This window comes from Erythrolamprus reginae, chromosome 5 (assembly GCF_031021105.1).
Source record: "Erythrolamprus reginae isolate rEryReg1 chromosome 5, rEryReg1.hap1, whole genome shotgun sequence".
NCBI lineage: Eukaryota > Metazoa > Chordata > Lepidosauria > Squamata > Dipsadidae > Erythrolamprus > Erythrolamprus reginae.
In genome coordinates, this window is record NC_091954.1 from 36,898,526 (window position 1) to 36,911,995 (window position 13,470).

Consider the following 13,470-nt stretch of genomic DNA (forward strand, 5'->3'; position numbering starts at 1 on the left):
TCTGGTCTTGTTACGTTCATGGAATAAACCCAAATATGTTATTAATTCTTCAGGGATTCAGAATTAACTAAAGGCTCTTTGCCTTAAAAAGGAAGACTGTCAAATTGTGCTCTGATGAGTTAACCAGAATATTTGAAGGGTACAACACTTGCTAATCCTATTTTAGAAACAAAGATTTAAATGTTATTTTTGAAGAAAGTTCCCTAGAATTAAACAAGGTGGGTAAGATTAAGTAAAAAAGAGTCCTACTTAATATGCCATAGTCGTTTTAAGTAGAGTAACAAAGAAATGCTACATTGTAATGCTTCCCTTCACATCATTATAGGTTAAAATGGACCAGTAACAAAAGGACGAGGTTTGTTTTTTTAAGTTTACAACTTGAAAAGAAGCTCATTTGAAAGACACTCATCATTCTGGCTAAATTATTTCTGAGTAACAAGTCCTTTAAGACAAAAAAACACAATGTCCAGGGTAAAAGTGAAGGGAAATAGAAATATACATCATTTTATTTATTTTCATTTCCTACTGTTTTCAAATGTAGTGCTTTCCTTGATTAACAGACTTTTTTTCTTATTGATATTTTCCTTTGCTGTTAAAATCTTCTGGTTTCTTGTTAAATTCAACAATACACTTGTCCTTTTAACAAAGCTGGGCTTGAAATGAGTATTTAAAAAGACCTCCCCTAAACAATTCTTACTCAGAGGTAAGTCTCCTGTAGGAGAACCCTACTGAATTCAGTGGCACTTTGCCTCAAGTAAATACATACATGATTGCAGCCCTTAATTTGTAAAGCAGGGGTCCCTAAACTTTTTACACAGGGGGCCAGTTCACTGTCCCTCGGACTGTTGGAGGGCCGGACTATAAAAAAAAACTATGAACAAATTCCTATGCACACTGCACATACCTTGTTTTAAAGTAAAAAACAAAATGGGGACGTACTATTTAGAGGGGGGAGAAGATCTGAAATTCATATATGTTTATGTTTTGTTTTTAATTTTCTTTTGTTGACATCTGATTGGCTATACAAGGTTTTCTTGGCTTATGAAAAATGTATAAAGAAAGAAGGAAGCACTTTGGCATAATGGTTAATAAGTTAGAAATATAATTGGTGTTGCACTTTTTGAAGGAACATTAAGGAGGAAATTTAATTAAAAGAAAATGAATGTAACTGGATGACAAAATTAGAAAAAAAAACTTTTGCAACTTTTTTGATGATTGATATTAGTTGCTGACAAAATACAGTACTGCATTTTATTCATGGAAAATTAGATGGTACACTGTGTTGTTTGAATGTATGTTGAGAGAAAGATTAAAAAAAATTACCCCCCCCAAAACAGTCCTTCCTTCCTCTGTCCCTCCATTCATTTCATTCTTCCTTCCTTTCTTCCTTGTTCCCTCCATTTCTCCTTTCTTCCTTCCCTCCTTCATTCCTCTCCACTTATCCTTCCCTCTCTTTCTCTTTCTCTTTTCTTTCTTTCTCTCTCTCTTTTCCTTGTGCTCTTGTCACTCATCGGCGGGCCAGATAAATGGCCTCAGTGGGCCGCATGTGGCCCGCGAGCCGTAGTTTGGGGACCGCTGTTGTAAAGGTTTAAAGCTTCTTTGAAATGCCAATGTTATGATATCATGCAGAATGTATTTTATTCCTTCTTTTGTATGATACATACACATACAGTAATAACAATGAAATTGTACTGTAATTAGACTATTTTTGTCCTTAGGAACAATGCATTTTTGTTTTTCAAAATTAAAAAAAAATATTTACTTGTTAGCAATACAGTTATGTTCAAAGACAAATAATATCGTTTTATAGGATACTGGTACTGCAAATCAGTCCCCACAGGCAGCTTAAAGAAATAAATGTGCCTAGGAATAAAAGCCACTAGATGCCATAAAACCCAAAATATAATGTAATATAGTAATAGTATTAATGTAATCAAGGCTATATGTATATGTCAAGGCTATATGTATAGTTTGTCCCTCATCATTAGTAATAACACCAAACTTGTTGGTGTGTGGGTTTTTCTTTTTGTTTTCTGTTGAAGAGCTTAAAATAGATCTATCGTAGTCTCCCTTCCTTTTCACTTATTATCAAAAATATGTTACACACACACACACAATATCACATGCCACAAAGACAGAAATATGTAACTCTGAACTTGGAGAAAAGGAGAAAATACATGGAGCGAAAGAGCATTAAGATGTAGCCATAACCTAAAGCCCTCATTTGCCAACACAGAACCACAAATAAATGTTGAACATTCACTACTGGAATTCTTTAAAAGAAACCAAATGTGCTAATTGTAACTATGGAAGTAATAGGATAAGCAGTACCATGTCATGTCAAAAACATTACCAGAACACGTTAATTCAATTCAATCTGCAACACTTAGGAAGTCATGCATGGCACAGAAGCTATTTATCTGCATACCTTAATACACTTAGTTTGGACAAGAGTTATTACCTGTTGCAGAAATGTCCATATTAGTCAAAATGAAATAGAAGTTGCAGTTCTATGATCCCTGGAATGCTATCTCAAGGGGGATAAAGATACCTTAGAAACAGACAGCTGACCTCCACCAGAAGGAAAACTGAAAACCAGCTCCCCTCCACCATCTTGCACAGCTGGCTTTTTCTGAGGTCAGAAAACCCTGATCTCAGAATGCCCCAAAAGAGGTCACCATGAGAGCTACATAGGCACCAAGATCCAAAGGCCTCTGCCACAATCCTGGCATGTGGGAGAATCAGTAAACTGCTAGATTAGTCCAAATGTACCCATAATTTTGAGTACCGTAATTCTTGCTTTCTTTCTTTTTTTAAAAAAAAACCACTTTTAACATTGCTGTTTTCTCACTTATACCACTCTGACTTTTGTTTCAATTCCTGCTAGTTGCAAGATTTCTTTTTCCATTAGAGGTAGTCTTCAACATACAACAGTTCATTTAGTGACAAAGTTATAATGGCACTGGAAAAAGTGACTTCTGATCCATTTTTCATACTTACGACCTAGTATTGGATTACTAGCCGGGATGGGCCACACTGCGCACCAGTAATAAAAACCGGCGGGCGGGCATGTGCATCCTGGTGAGATTTTGCTTCTGCATGCGCAGGAAGCAAAATCTCACAAGAGGACTCGTGCGCGCATGAAATCTCCACAGAACAAAATCTCACATTAATCCCACAAATAGGAGCAAAACTGAAAAAAGGGAAACGGCCTTTGTGTTAGATTTCTAAATTAATATTGTAGTGATGATTCTGAGGACCTTCACATGTTGCTGAATTATAATTCTCATTATAGTCAGTGGAAAGTTACTGGGAGTCATAAAAGTATAATAATAATTAAGAAGATATCAATATCAGCCCTCTATGTAAAGAACTGAAGACAGCTGCTGCAGGAAGATTGCACAGAAAGATCACAAACAACATAACAATGTTGCAACAATGGTACATTGGAATAGTTGCAAGAAATACCACTTGCCTACTGAGACTAAAAAAAATACACCAGTAGAAAGTACCAGAAAATGAAGTAGCTAAAATGTGCTAGGACTTTAGAATTCAAACAGTCAGCTGCCATATATGACTCCAGACTTAACAATTAACAAAGACAAAAAAACCCTCTAGATGGTAGACATTACGATACCTGAACATAGCAGAATGGTGTCTCTAATGATTACAGATATAATTCTGTTCATTGTGAAAACTACCCCTATAATTGTTATAGACTAAGGTATATTCTAAGATTTCTCAAAGGGAAAGTCACTGAAATGCAAGCCAGGAGAAACTCAAAGCCAAATTTTATAATGGTCAAGCAAAACTGGACCCGATTCAAAGTGTTGGTTATGACCTATAAAGCCCTACATGGCATGGGACCAGATTACCTACGGGACAACCGTCTGCCGCACAAATCCCAGCGCCCGGTTAGGTCCCACAAAGTCGGCCTTCTCCACGTCCCGTCAACTACTAGACAATGTCACTTGGCGGGTCCTAGGGGAGCCTTCTCTGTGGGGGGCCTGGCCCTCTGGAATCAGCTCCCCCCAGAGATTTGCACTTCCCTCACCCCTCCTTGCCTTTCTTAAGAATTTGAAAACGTATTTATGCCGCCAGGCTTGGGGTCATTGGACCCCAGCCACTGGCCAGTGAATGTGTAGGATGTCTGTAGTGTGTATTTGAATGTTTGATTTTTAAATGTTTAGCTTTTTAAAATATTTTAAACTAATTATTTATGTTAATTGGATTTAGATATGTTTTATATACTATGTTTTTATTGAAATGTTGTGAGCCACCCCGAGTCCACAGAGAGTCCAATTAATAAAATTAAATAAAAATAAAATAAAACTGAACATATGCATTGTTCATCACAGGGAAACATTTCTCAGCAAGCATTGTATCAACACAGAGCTGTGCTAAATAGAAAGTCCTAAGGAATCATACAGTGATCTGATTTCTACTACACCTGTAAAATACTTAGCCAATAAATTCAGGAGCATATTTCTAAACGTTTTCCTATTTTTATTCAACGTAAGGCTGAAATAGAAGCACCATAAGGCTGTAAGAGTTTGACTTGGACTTAATGCGTTACTCATTTTAGGAGAAACTCTTGATGCTGGATGGATAAACAATCAAGAGTTTTTAACCAGAGTTTACTGAGAGGGCTTTAGCATCCAGTATGATTTAGTGCAATATCATATCCATATGGAGAGGGTCATAAGCACTACATAAATGCAGGAACACCCTCTGGCTTGTGACACACATACCCAAATAGTACTGGACAGTCACAAAGTTGAAAACAATAGAGAGCTCTTATGTAAAGCAGCAATATAGAATTTGCCTAAGTGTCTTATAGCATTAACCTGGACACTATACAGTGGTACCTCGAGATACGAGTTTAATTCGTTCCGGACCTGGGCTCTTAAGTCGAGCAGCTCTTATCTCGAACGACTTTTCCCCATAGGAATTAATGTAAATAATTTTAATTGGTTCCAGCCCTCAAAAAACTCACAAAGTTAGTCTAAATTATGCAGAAAGACATGTTTTTAATGAAGAAATGTACATGTACATATAAATGAATAATGAAGTTTCTTTCACTTAACTTGTAAACTTTCTTAAACTTTTAAATTTACATATGTTCAACTTCTCTGCCACCCAATCCTGTAGGACAGAGGTCCCCAACCCTTTTTGCACCAGGGACCGGCTTTAAGCGATCAAGAGAGGAATGGGTGAATGAATGGACGGAGGGTGGGAAGGAAGGAAGGAAAGAGGGAAGGGACAGGAACAGAGGAAGGAAGCAAGGAAACTTATGAAAGGGGAGAGTAAGAGAGGAATGAGTGAAGGGAGGGAGGGAGGGAAGAAGGTGGGAAGGAGAAAGAAAAGAATAGAGGAAGGGAAGGTAAAAGAGAGAAAGAAAAAGAGCAAGAAAGAAAGAAAGAAAGAAAGAAAGAAAGAAAGAAAGAAAGAAAGAAAGAAAGGGGGAAGGGACAGGAACAGAGGAAGGAAGCAAGGAAACTTATGAAAGGGAAGAGTAAGAGAGGAATGAGTGAAGGGAGGGAGGGAGGGAAGAAGGTGGGAAGGAGAAAGAAAAGAAGAAATAGAGGAAGGGAAGGTAAAAGAGAGAAAGAAAAAGAGCAAGAAAGAAAGCTGCAAGCACCCCCCCGAGCCCCCCAGGCCGGCTGCAACCTTTTAAAACACGCGCGCCGCTTCGCAGCTGTCTCCTGAAGCCGAACGCGGAAGTTAGCGTTTGGCTTCAGGAGACAGCTCCTTGGCGCTTGTATCTCGAATTTGGGCTTGTAAGTAGAACAAAAATATCTCTCCCCTCCCAGCTCTTATCTCGAGTTGCTCTTAAGTAGAGCAGCTCTTATGTCGGGGTTCCACTGTATTGCAACACCTAATCTCTCTTTTTTTTTAAAAAAGTTACCCAAATTTTCAGTCTCTTGTCCATTAACCCTCACCAGAATATGTTTTCACAGCAGCATTTTTTCACACAGCATTTTTCCTTGAAAAATGTAGTTCGTATCAGAAATGTACAGTGGTTCTTATCAGAAGAGAGTTAAAGTTAGGATTTATTTTTTCCTAGACTGGAAAATCCTTTTGTTTGCTTTAAAATACACTGAATACTTTGAAATCAATCATAAAACATAATCCTGCCCACATGACTATGGAAATCCACTTTTAAAAAAAACCCAAAACACCATCCTTATGTAGGGATGCAAAATACTACGTAGATTATGACCCAGGCTAAGCTGGGCAGGATATTCTTCTGTGTGTTTTCTCTTGTAGTGGAATTTCTAAGAGGATCATTGAAACAGCTGTATGGATTTATTTAACTAACTATCAAGCTTTTATATGTGTGCTATATATGGTAATATTGGTAGTGAAAATTACCAATCTGAATTGCCCTCACCTTCAAATCTTGTAAAGTGTCAAGAAACCACACCAAGGGGCTAAGCTGTTGTTGAGATAACTGGCTTCCATTAGCAAGCATGTGATTGGCAGGACGATAAAGTTTTTTTTCCCCTCACAGGTCAGCTACTTTTTAAAAAGAGGGCAATCCCGCTGATCCATCTTTTAGCCACAGTCTTTTGCAATGTCCCAATTCTCTTGCCTTTTAGCTTTGATATGGTTCAAGCTTTCCCCTTTGTATCAGCCCCTACCTGTCATCAGCTCCTCTGCACCAACAGCAAATATCAGGAGCTTGACCTCGGGGCACAGTCCGGGTGGGCAGGTAAAGCCTGACCATTGGACTTACTTCCTTATCTTTCATATCCTGCGATTCACGAAACAGTATCAAATTCAGACTAAAGAACAGAAGCCTGACCTCTTATAAGAACCCTCTGAAACGGCTCTGTTGCCTTTCTAAGTACTCTTGAAAAGAACTGTCATCTGTCCTATTAGGAGAGAAATGAATCATAAATAGAGAAGAGGGGAAGGGTGTTAAATCCTTCATAATATAATTTACAAAATATCATCTACACGAGTTATGAGCTTGGCCGAAAATAAAATAAATGGTTGGGAAATTTAATTCAAAAGCAGAAAAGAAGACTGTAGGCAATTGACTGCAATAATTGTTACATAAATACTTGTTGCATCAGTACTTGAGATATTATATTGTATATATTTATACACACCATATACATACATAAATACATACATACATATGGAGTTTGTAGTCTACTGCCCAGGAGATAATGTGAAAAAAAACCTAGGCTAGCAAAGAAAGCTTATAAAGTGGCTGATTGATTAGCTGTGTAAAGAAAAAAAAATTAACACAATATTTTTGTAATATGTGATAGGATTAACCTATATCCTGGGTCAAATGAACAAAGAGGTTTGTATTCCTCCTATTTCAGTTTTAGAGCTCTAGAATAACCCTATCCTAGAGTAAATATTTTTGAATATAATTTCTGTTTGTAAAGGTAATATTGTAATAAAATGTTTCCTGTTAATGCTGCTGCATGTGATCTGGAAAATCAAGTGCATTTTTTAAAAAAAAATCACATTAAAGTTAATTTATCTTTTTTCGCACTTACAGCCATATAACCTCCTATAGAAATAAGACAGTCTGCTAGCATATATTAAAACAGTAATTTCATTAAAATGTACAACTGTGTAACTATATTAGAATCCAACCTTATGTATTTATTTAATTTATCATCTTAATATACAACCTTTTGCTACTTGGAGAGTTCTCATCTAAATGATGGAATTTTCTATAACAAATGAATTGCCAAGAAAAGCCTTAATCTCATTTTTGGTAAGAATGACAAAATCTCCCTGTTATGAAAACTAATAACATTTGCTGCAAAATTAAAATGGTGTTTGAACATAAATTTTCATCCATTACTTTGCTGGATCAGAATATTCAACCAAAGGCTATTTCTGCTGTTGAGAGGCCTACTCTTCATCTTGTACTAATGAATTGCAGAAATTGATTAACCAGTACTGTACATGAAAAAGAGCTTCCTTCTCTATATGCCTTTAACACCAGAAAATCTCAATTTTTTCTTCTGCTCTCAATATTACAATTGCATAAACCTAAATAATGCCACGTTTTAAAAGTCTTTGATTCCCCCAATCAAAATACAGTGATAAAAACTTTCCTGTGATTGTTATTCAAAAAACCCAAGTTACAAAATGTTACAAAGCTCAGAGAATACAGAGCCTAGAATCTGGAAAATAGGGGAAATCATCAATGTAAGAACAAAGAAGTAAGCAAACACCTTCCTAGTAACACAATACAATCGGGGCTAACATAGGGCTTCCAATTCAGCCAGTTCAATATTGAATTTCAATCTAGTTCTAAGACACTCGGTGACCAATATCCTATATTGAGTGAACAAAGAGACCCAAATACCAAGAACAATCTGCTGGCAACTCTACTTCATGCTTTAGCAATGAGGTACCAAGTTTCTTACACAAGTTGCAAGTCCACTGTTAGATTCTGGGCTGCTAAACTTCAAACATCTTGGTTCCCCCATAATCCCAATTGTCTGGTGAGATATTATCTTTTGCTTCAGGAATATGCCAAATGAATTACAAGTAAACTGAGCATATACATAAATCTGCTTTCCCTCCAGTCCTAGTCAACATGTTGTTGTTGTTGTTGTTGTTGTTGTTGTTATTATTATTATTATTAATTAGATTTGTATGCCGCCCCTCTCCACAAGGCATTGATATCTGCCAGAATCCTGACATTATCATGTGATTGCACAACTAATATACTGCTCAAAAAATTAAAGAGAACACTTAAACAACAGAATGTAACTCAAAGTAAATCAAACTTCTGTGAAATCAAACTGTCCACTTAGGAAGCAACACTGATTGACAATCAATTTCATTTTGTTGTCAGCACATTCAACTTTGTACAGAACAAAGTATTCAATGAGAATATTTCATTCATTCAGATCTAAGATGTGTTCTTTGAGTGTTTCCTTTATTTTTTGAGCAGTGTATATTTAAGCAGAAATAATGAAATTATGCTTATCCAAAATATTTTAAAAATAGAACAAGTTCAAGAAACTTATGTAATCTTAGGTGTTATATGCAATCCATCTTGAAATATCATTAACCAAAACCTGAAATATACTCTTTCCAGTTGTGCAATACTTTAACTTTCTCTCTCTCTCTCTCTCAAACACACACACACACACACCCCTCTTTGGAATGGTCATCATCCAGTTGATTCATTGGATTCCTTGCTTTTTAATAGGAAACTGTAAACACCAGTAATTTTTTACAGGTACAAATATTACATCTAAATGTAATAACCTTCATTGTGTATTATTGTGTATTGGGCAAAATAAATAAATATAAATAAATAAAATAAAATAGAATGGTATGGTATGGAAATATGGTGCCTTTCCTAGTAATCTCCAACTCTGATCTGTGTAAAGGCACAAGAGGCTGCCTTTGTATCTACTTTAGAATTATGGTAGCACACTCAGCAGCCAGACTGGTTCCTGCCCAAACGTAAAGAGACAATATTACACAGCCCTGCAACATTTGGATCTAGGCTATCTGAGACAAGACATTCCAATTTGATCTCTATATCCCCCCACTGCTGCCTACTAAGTCATCCATGTAGGTCTGTTGCTGGTTGCCAAGGTTCATCTGCTGGCATCTCCGAAATGATCTCTTTTTCTATGAGCACCCCAGACAGATGGAATGCATTCCTTATTGGATTAAGGGATCTAATCAATTTGTTAGTTTTTTTCAAAAAAGACTACAACCACATCTTTTAAAAATAATTAAATTTTAGGGTATAAATGGTTGGTTTAATTCTTTTTCTTCTAATATTGCAGGGTGAATTTCTATTATGTTTTAAAGTTGGAATACCAAGTATGATAAGTGAACAAAGAGAAACAAAAACCTAAAAGACTGGTAAAGTAACAATAATAACAGCAGTAACTGACAAAATTAGATTATTTGACATTGCAACATTTCATTTTCACAAAACAGTTTTGCTGGGGAGATACAAATAAGCATTATGTAGCAATTTTTAGACAATTTTGAACTGAACTTGAAAAGTTTAAATTGACTTGATACAACTGGAATTTGAGGAATACTGTATTCTTAAAAAGAACCAAATAAATGAATAGTAAGAACATCTTACTTGTCTGAGGTCAATGAATGCTAATTGCAAGGTTTCTCCATGGAATCCAGGCACAGGCTCAGAACTAGCAAACACTGAAAAAAAATAAAGAAAAAAGAAATATCAGAAAGAATCTAGATGTGATACATTCTATGAATCTCATTGACTCCATGTATGTGTGCGTGTGAGAGAGTGGGGGCACATAATTTATTGACTTTATTTCTTTGGAAAACAGAATAAATTTGAAATTTTATTTTTATTTATACTACATTTAAGGACTATAAATTAATTAATTGTTAATTACTTTGAATTTATTTATTTATTTATTCAATTTTTATGCCGCCCTTCTCCTTAGACTCAGGGCAGCTTACAACATTTTAGCATTAATAGGAAGAATTAGCCAGTTAATCAGCATTCTGGGGTGGGGGGGCAGAAAAGGATGCCTTAAGGGAAGAGTTACAGAAAGGGACTGAGACTGGGAAGGATTCAGATGAAGCAGCTAACCCAGAATTCTTGCAAAACAGAAAATTCAGTACCTAACCATCTAGAACACGTGTTCAGTTCAGGGGTGGGTTCCAAATTTTCTTTTCAACTACCAATTCTGTGGGTGTGGCTTCTGGTGGATGTGGTCAGATGACCAGGTGGGCATGGCTAACTTGTAAAACGTGGTGAAACTCACTTAACAATGCTTTTGCTTAGCAACCAAAATTTTGGGTTCAATTGTGGTCATTAGCTCTCTCTCTCTCTCTCTCTCTCTCTCTCTTTCTTCTCTCCTTTCTTTTGTCCCTTTCCTCCCCTTTCCTTTCCTTTCCTTCCCTTTTCTTTTATTTCCTTTCCTTTCCTATCCAATCGATTTGTCTATTGTCTATCATTTATCAATATCAATATCTATATCAATATCTATATCAATATCTATATCATCTATATCTATATCTATATCTATATCTATATCTATATCTATATCTATCTATCTATCTATCTATCTATATATCTATATATATATATATATCTATATATGGAATATATATATATATATATGGAATATATATATATATATATGGAATAGATAGATAGATAGATAGATAGATAGATAGATAGATAGATAGATAGATAGATAGATATGGAATATATATATATATATTACACCCACTCACCCACCCATCCATCCATCATCTATCTATTTTCCAGAGTTTTATTGCAACTCATACAGGTTCAAATCTGGTACAGAAAAGAGAGAGATTGTTGTTTTTCCACTAATCCACCCCAACAAACCCCAACAAAAAACAGCTTGCAATATTAAACAGCCTGGAAAATTCTCTTCATTTCATATATCCTCTCCTCTAAGTTCACTTTTACCCTTATATATATTACCACATGTCTATTTTTCTTCCTATGTATTTGTGTATTGGACAAATGAATAAAATAAATAAAAAATAAAAAATAAATAAATGGAGGCTGAATCCTGCTGTACCTTTACAGCCTGCAAAGCAAGGCCAGAATAGGTTTGTAAAGAGAATTAAAATTTGGCAAATAAAAGGGGGAACATGGAAGGTTTCTCCCTTTCCACCCACTACTGGATTAAATTGAAGCAGGAGAATTGAAATGAAATTCTCCCTGGATTTGCAGAAACTCTCCTTTTGAGGTTTTTCGCAGGGAGAGAAAAGAAGGTAGGGTGGGGGTAGAAGGGGTCTCTCTGAAGCCCCTTGCTTCAAATATAACAGCAGCTAGTGACTCCCGTCCTTCCTCAAGAATGGTTTTTGCAGTTTGGATGCGCTCAAACTGGCAGTGGGGGCAGAGTTTTTGCCTGGGCTCTCCACCATCCTGTGTGAGGGGGAGCTTTCTGGCATGGCGCAGTTTCAGGATGGCAGAGAGCTTGCTTGGGAGAGCCAGCAGTGGTGGGAAAGATTGCTTTGGAGGGGCCAAGGAAGCTCCCCGCCATCCTGGAATCATGCTGCATGAGGGTAAGATTTCCAGCAAGGTGCAGTTTCAGAACGGTAGGGACCTTGGTTGGGAGAGCCAGCGGTGGTGGATTGCTTGGGAGAGGCCGAGGAAGCTCTCCGCCATTCCAGAACCGTGGCATGAGGTGGCAGCAATTTTCCTGCTGAGGCTTCAAACCTCAGGGCACTGAGTGGGAAGGGAGGCAGGCGTGCAGAAAGGGCCGTGGCCCTCAGCCTCAATAGGTAACCCGCTGATGTCTCGGTGCCCACTGGGAGTCTTTTCCTTCGCCAGTCTGGCATGCTAAACTTTGTGCGGCAGCGGGATTCAGCCTGAGAGCTGGGGTGGGTACCTCACATGCTCTGTGGCTGAGCCGAGTCCCATGCGCCTCTCTGCCTCCCACCTCCTCCTCCGGTTAGGTAGGGAAGAATGGCAGCAAGAGGGGCAGCCACTTCCAAGTGGAGGCCTGGCCCTCTCCTTGACAGAGGCAGCTCGTGGCTGTGAAGGACCCTCACCACCCACCCTCCTGGAGCACCACAGCCACATTTCACTTTCTTCCTTCTCCTGCTGCCACCCAACATAGCAGTTGCAGCTCCCCCAAAATGCTTCTCTTATCATGGGCTGTATGTTTTTCCTCCGTGTCTTTTGCCGGCAGGAAATGAAAAGAGAACTCCAGGCAGTGGCAAGAGTTTTTACTGTTTTGCTTTTGTTGGCAGGGGCCACCGCCTTGAGTTCATTTTTCATATACACACCCCATCACCCAAATCTGTGCAGGGAAACTCCCAGAAGTTTCAGGATACCGCACCAGTGCCCCACTTGTCACAACATAATTGCCTGCCTTCGATCCTGATGAGATCTCCAGCCAGGCAGAAGGAAAGTTCCAGAGTGGTGGCAGTGGTGCTCTAGAAGAGCAGCCCTTGGGACCCTGGGAAAGCGCATAGTAAGGAGTTGCAGCTTTTGGTCCTCCCAGCCTGGAAACGTGGGAGAAACTACCTAGAGCACCAGTGGGCTTCTTTGTCTATGTAAGCCCAGGGAGTGACAGCAAGGGAGCTTCTGTGCATGTACAGAAAACACATGGGGTGGATTCAATTTTTTTAAAAAAATTTTTTAAAGATGGCAGTGCCAACAAATCAGCAGTGACCGATATGGTCACTGTAACATCACCAGCGGGTCACTACCAGCTCAGGTGTACCGGTATAAATGAGGAGGAATGTACCCTGGTTCAGTTTAATCTATTGATGGTGCAGAGGTTTAAATAAACATCTTATTAGGTTCATGTTTCATAAAGGGAATATTTATTTATTTTATTTATTAATTGGATTTGTAAACAGAATGTCAAAAAAAGGCGACAATCAATTATTTAAAAAGCGATTAATTAATTTATTAATTTATATGCTTCCCAACTCTCTAAGGATTTATAGGACCTATAATTTAAGCAATTATAGGTAATCCTC

At 37.7% G+C, this 13,470-nt stretch overlaps 1 protein-coding gene across 4 annotated transcripts in view; it reads right to left on the bottom strand.

Annotated features, from left to right (window-relative positions):
- The window catches only part of EXOC6 (exocyst complex component 6), a 140,217-nt gene that overhangs the window by 22,779 nt on the left and 103,968 nt on the right, over positions 1-13,470 (bottom strand). For all 4 annotated transcript variants that reach the window (XM_070752393.1, XM_070752392.1, XM_070752394.1 and 1 more), the window contains one exon: positions 10,103-10,176. In XM_070752393.1, the coding sequence (XP_070608494.1) occupies positions 10,103-10,176 (74 nt within the window). The remainder of the gene's footprint in view (positions 1-10,102; positions 10,177-13,470) is intronic.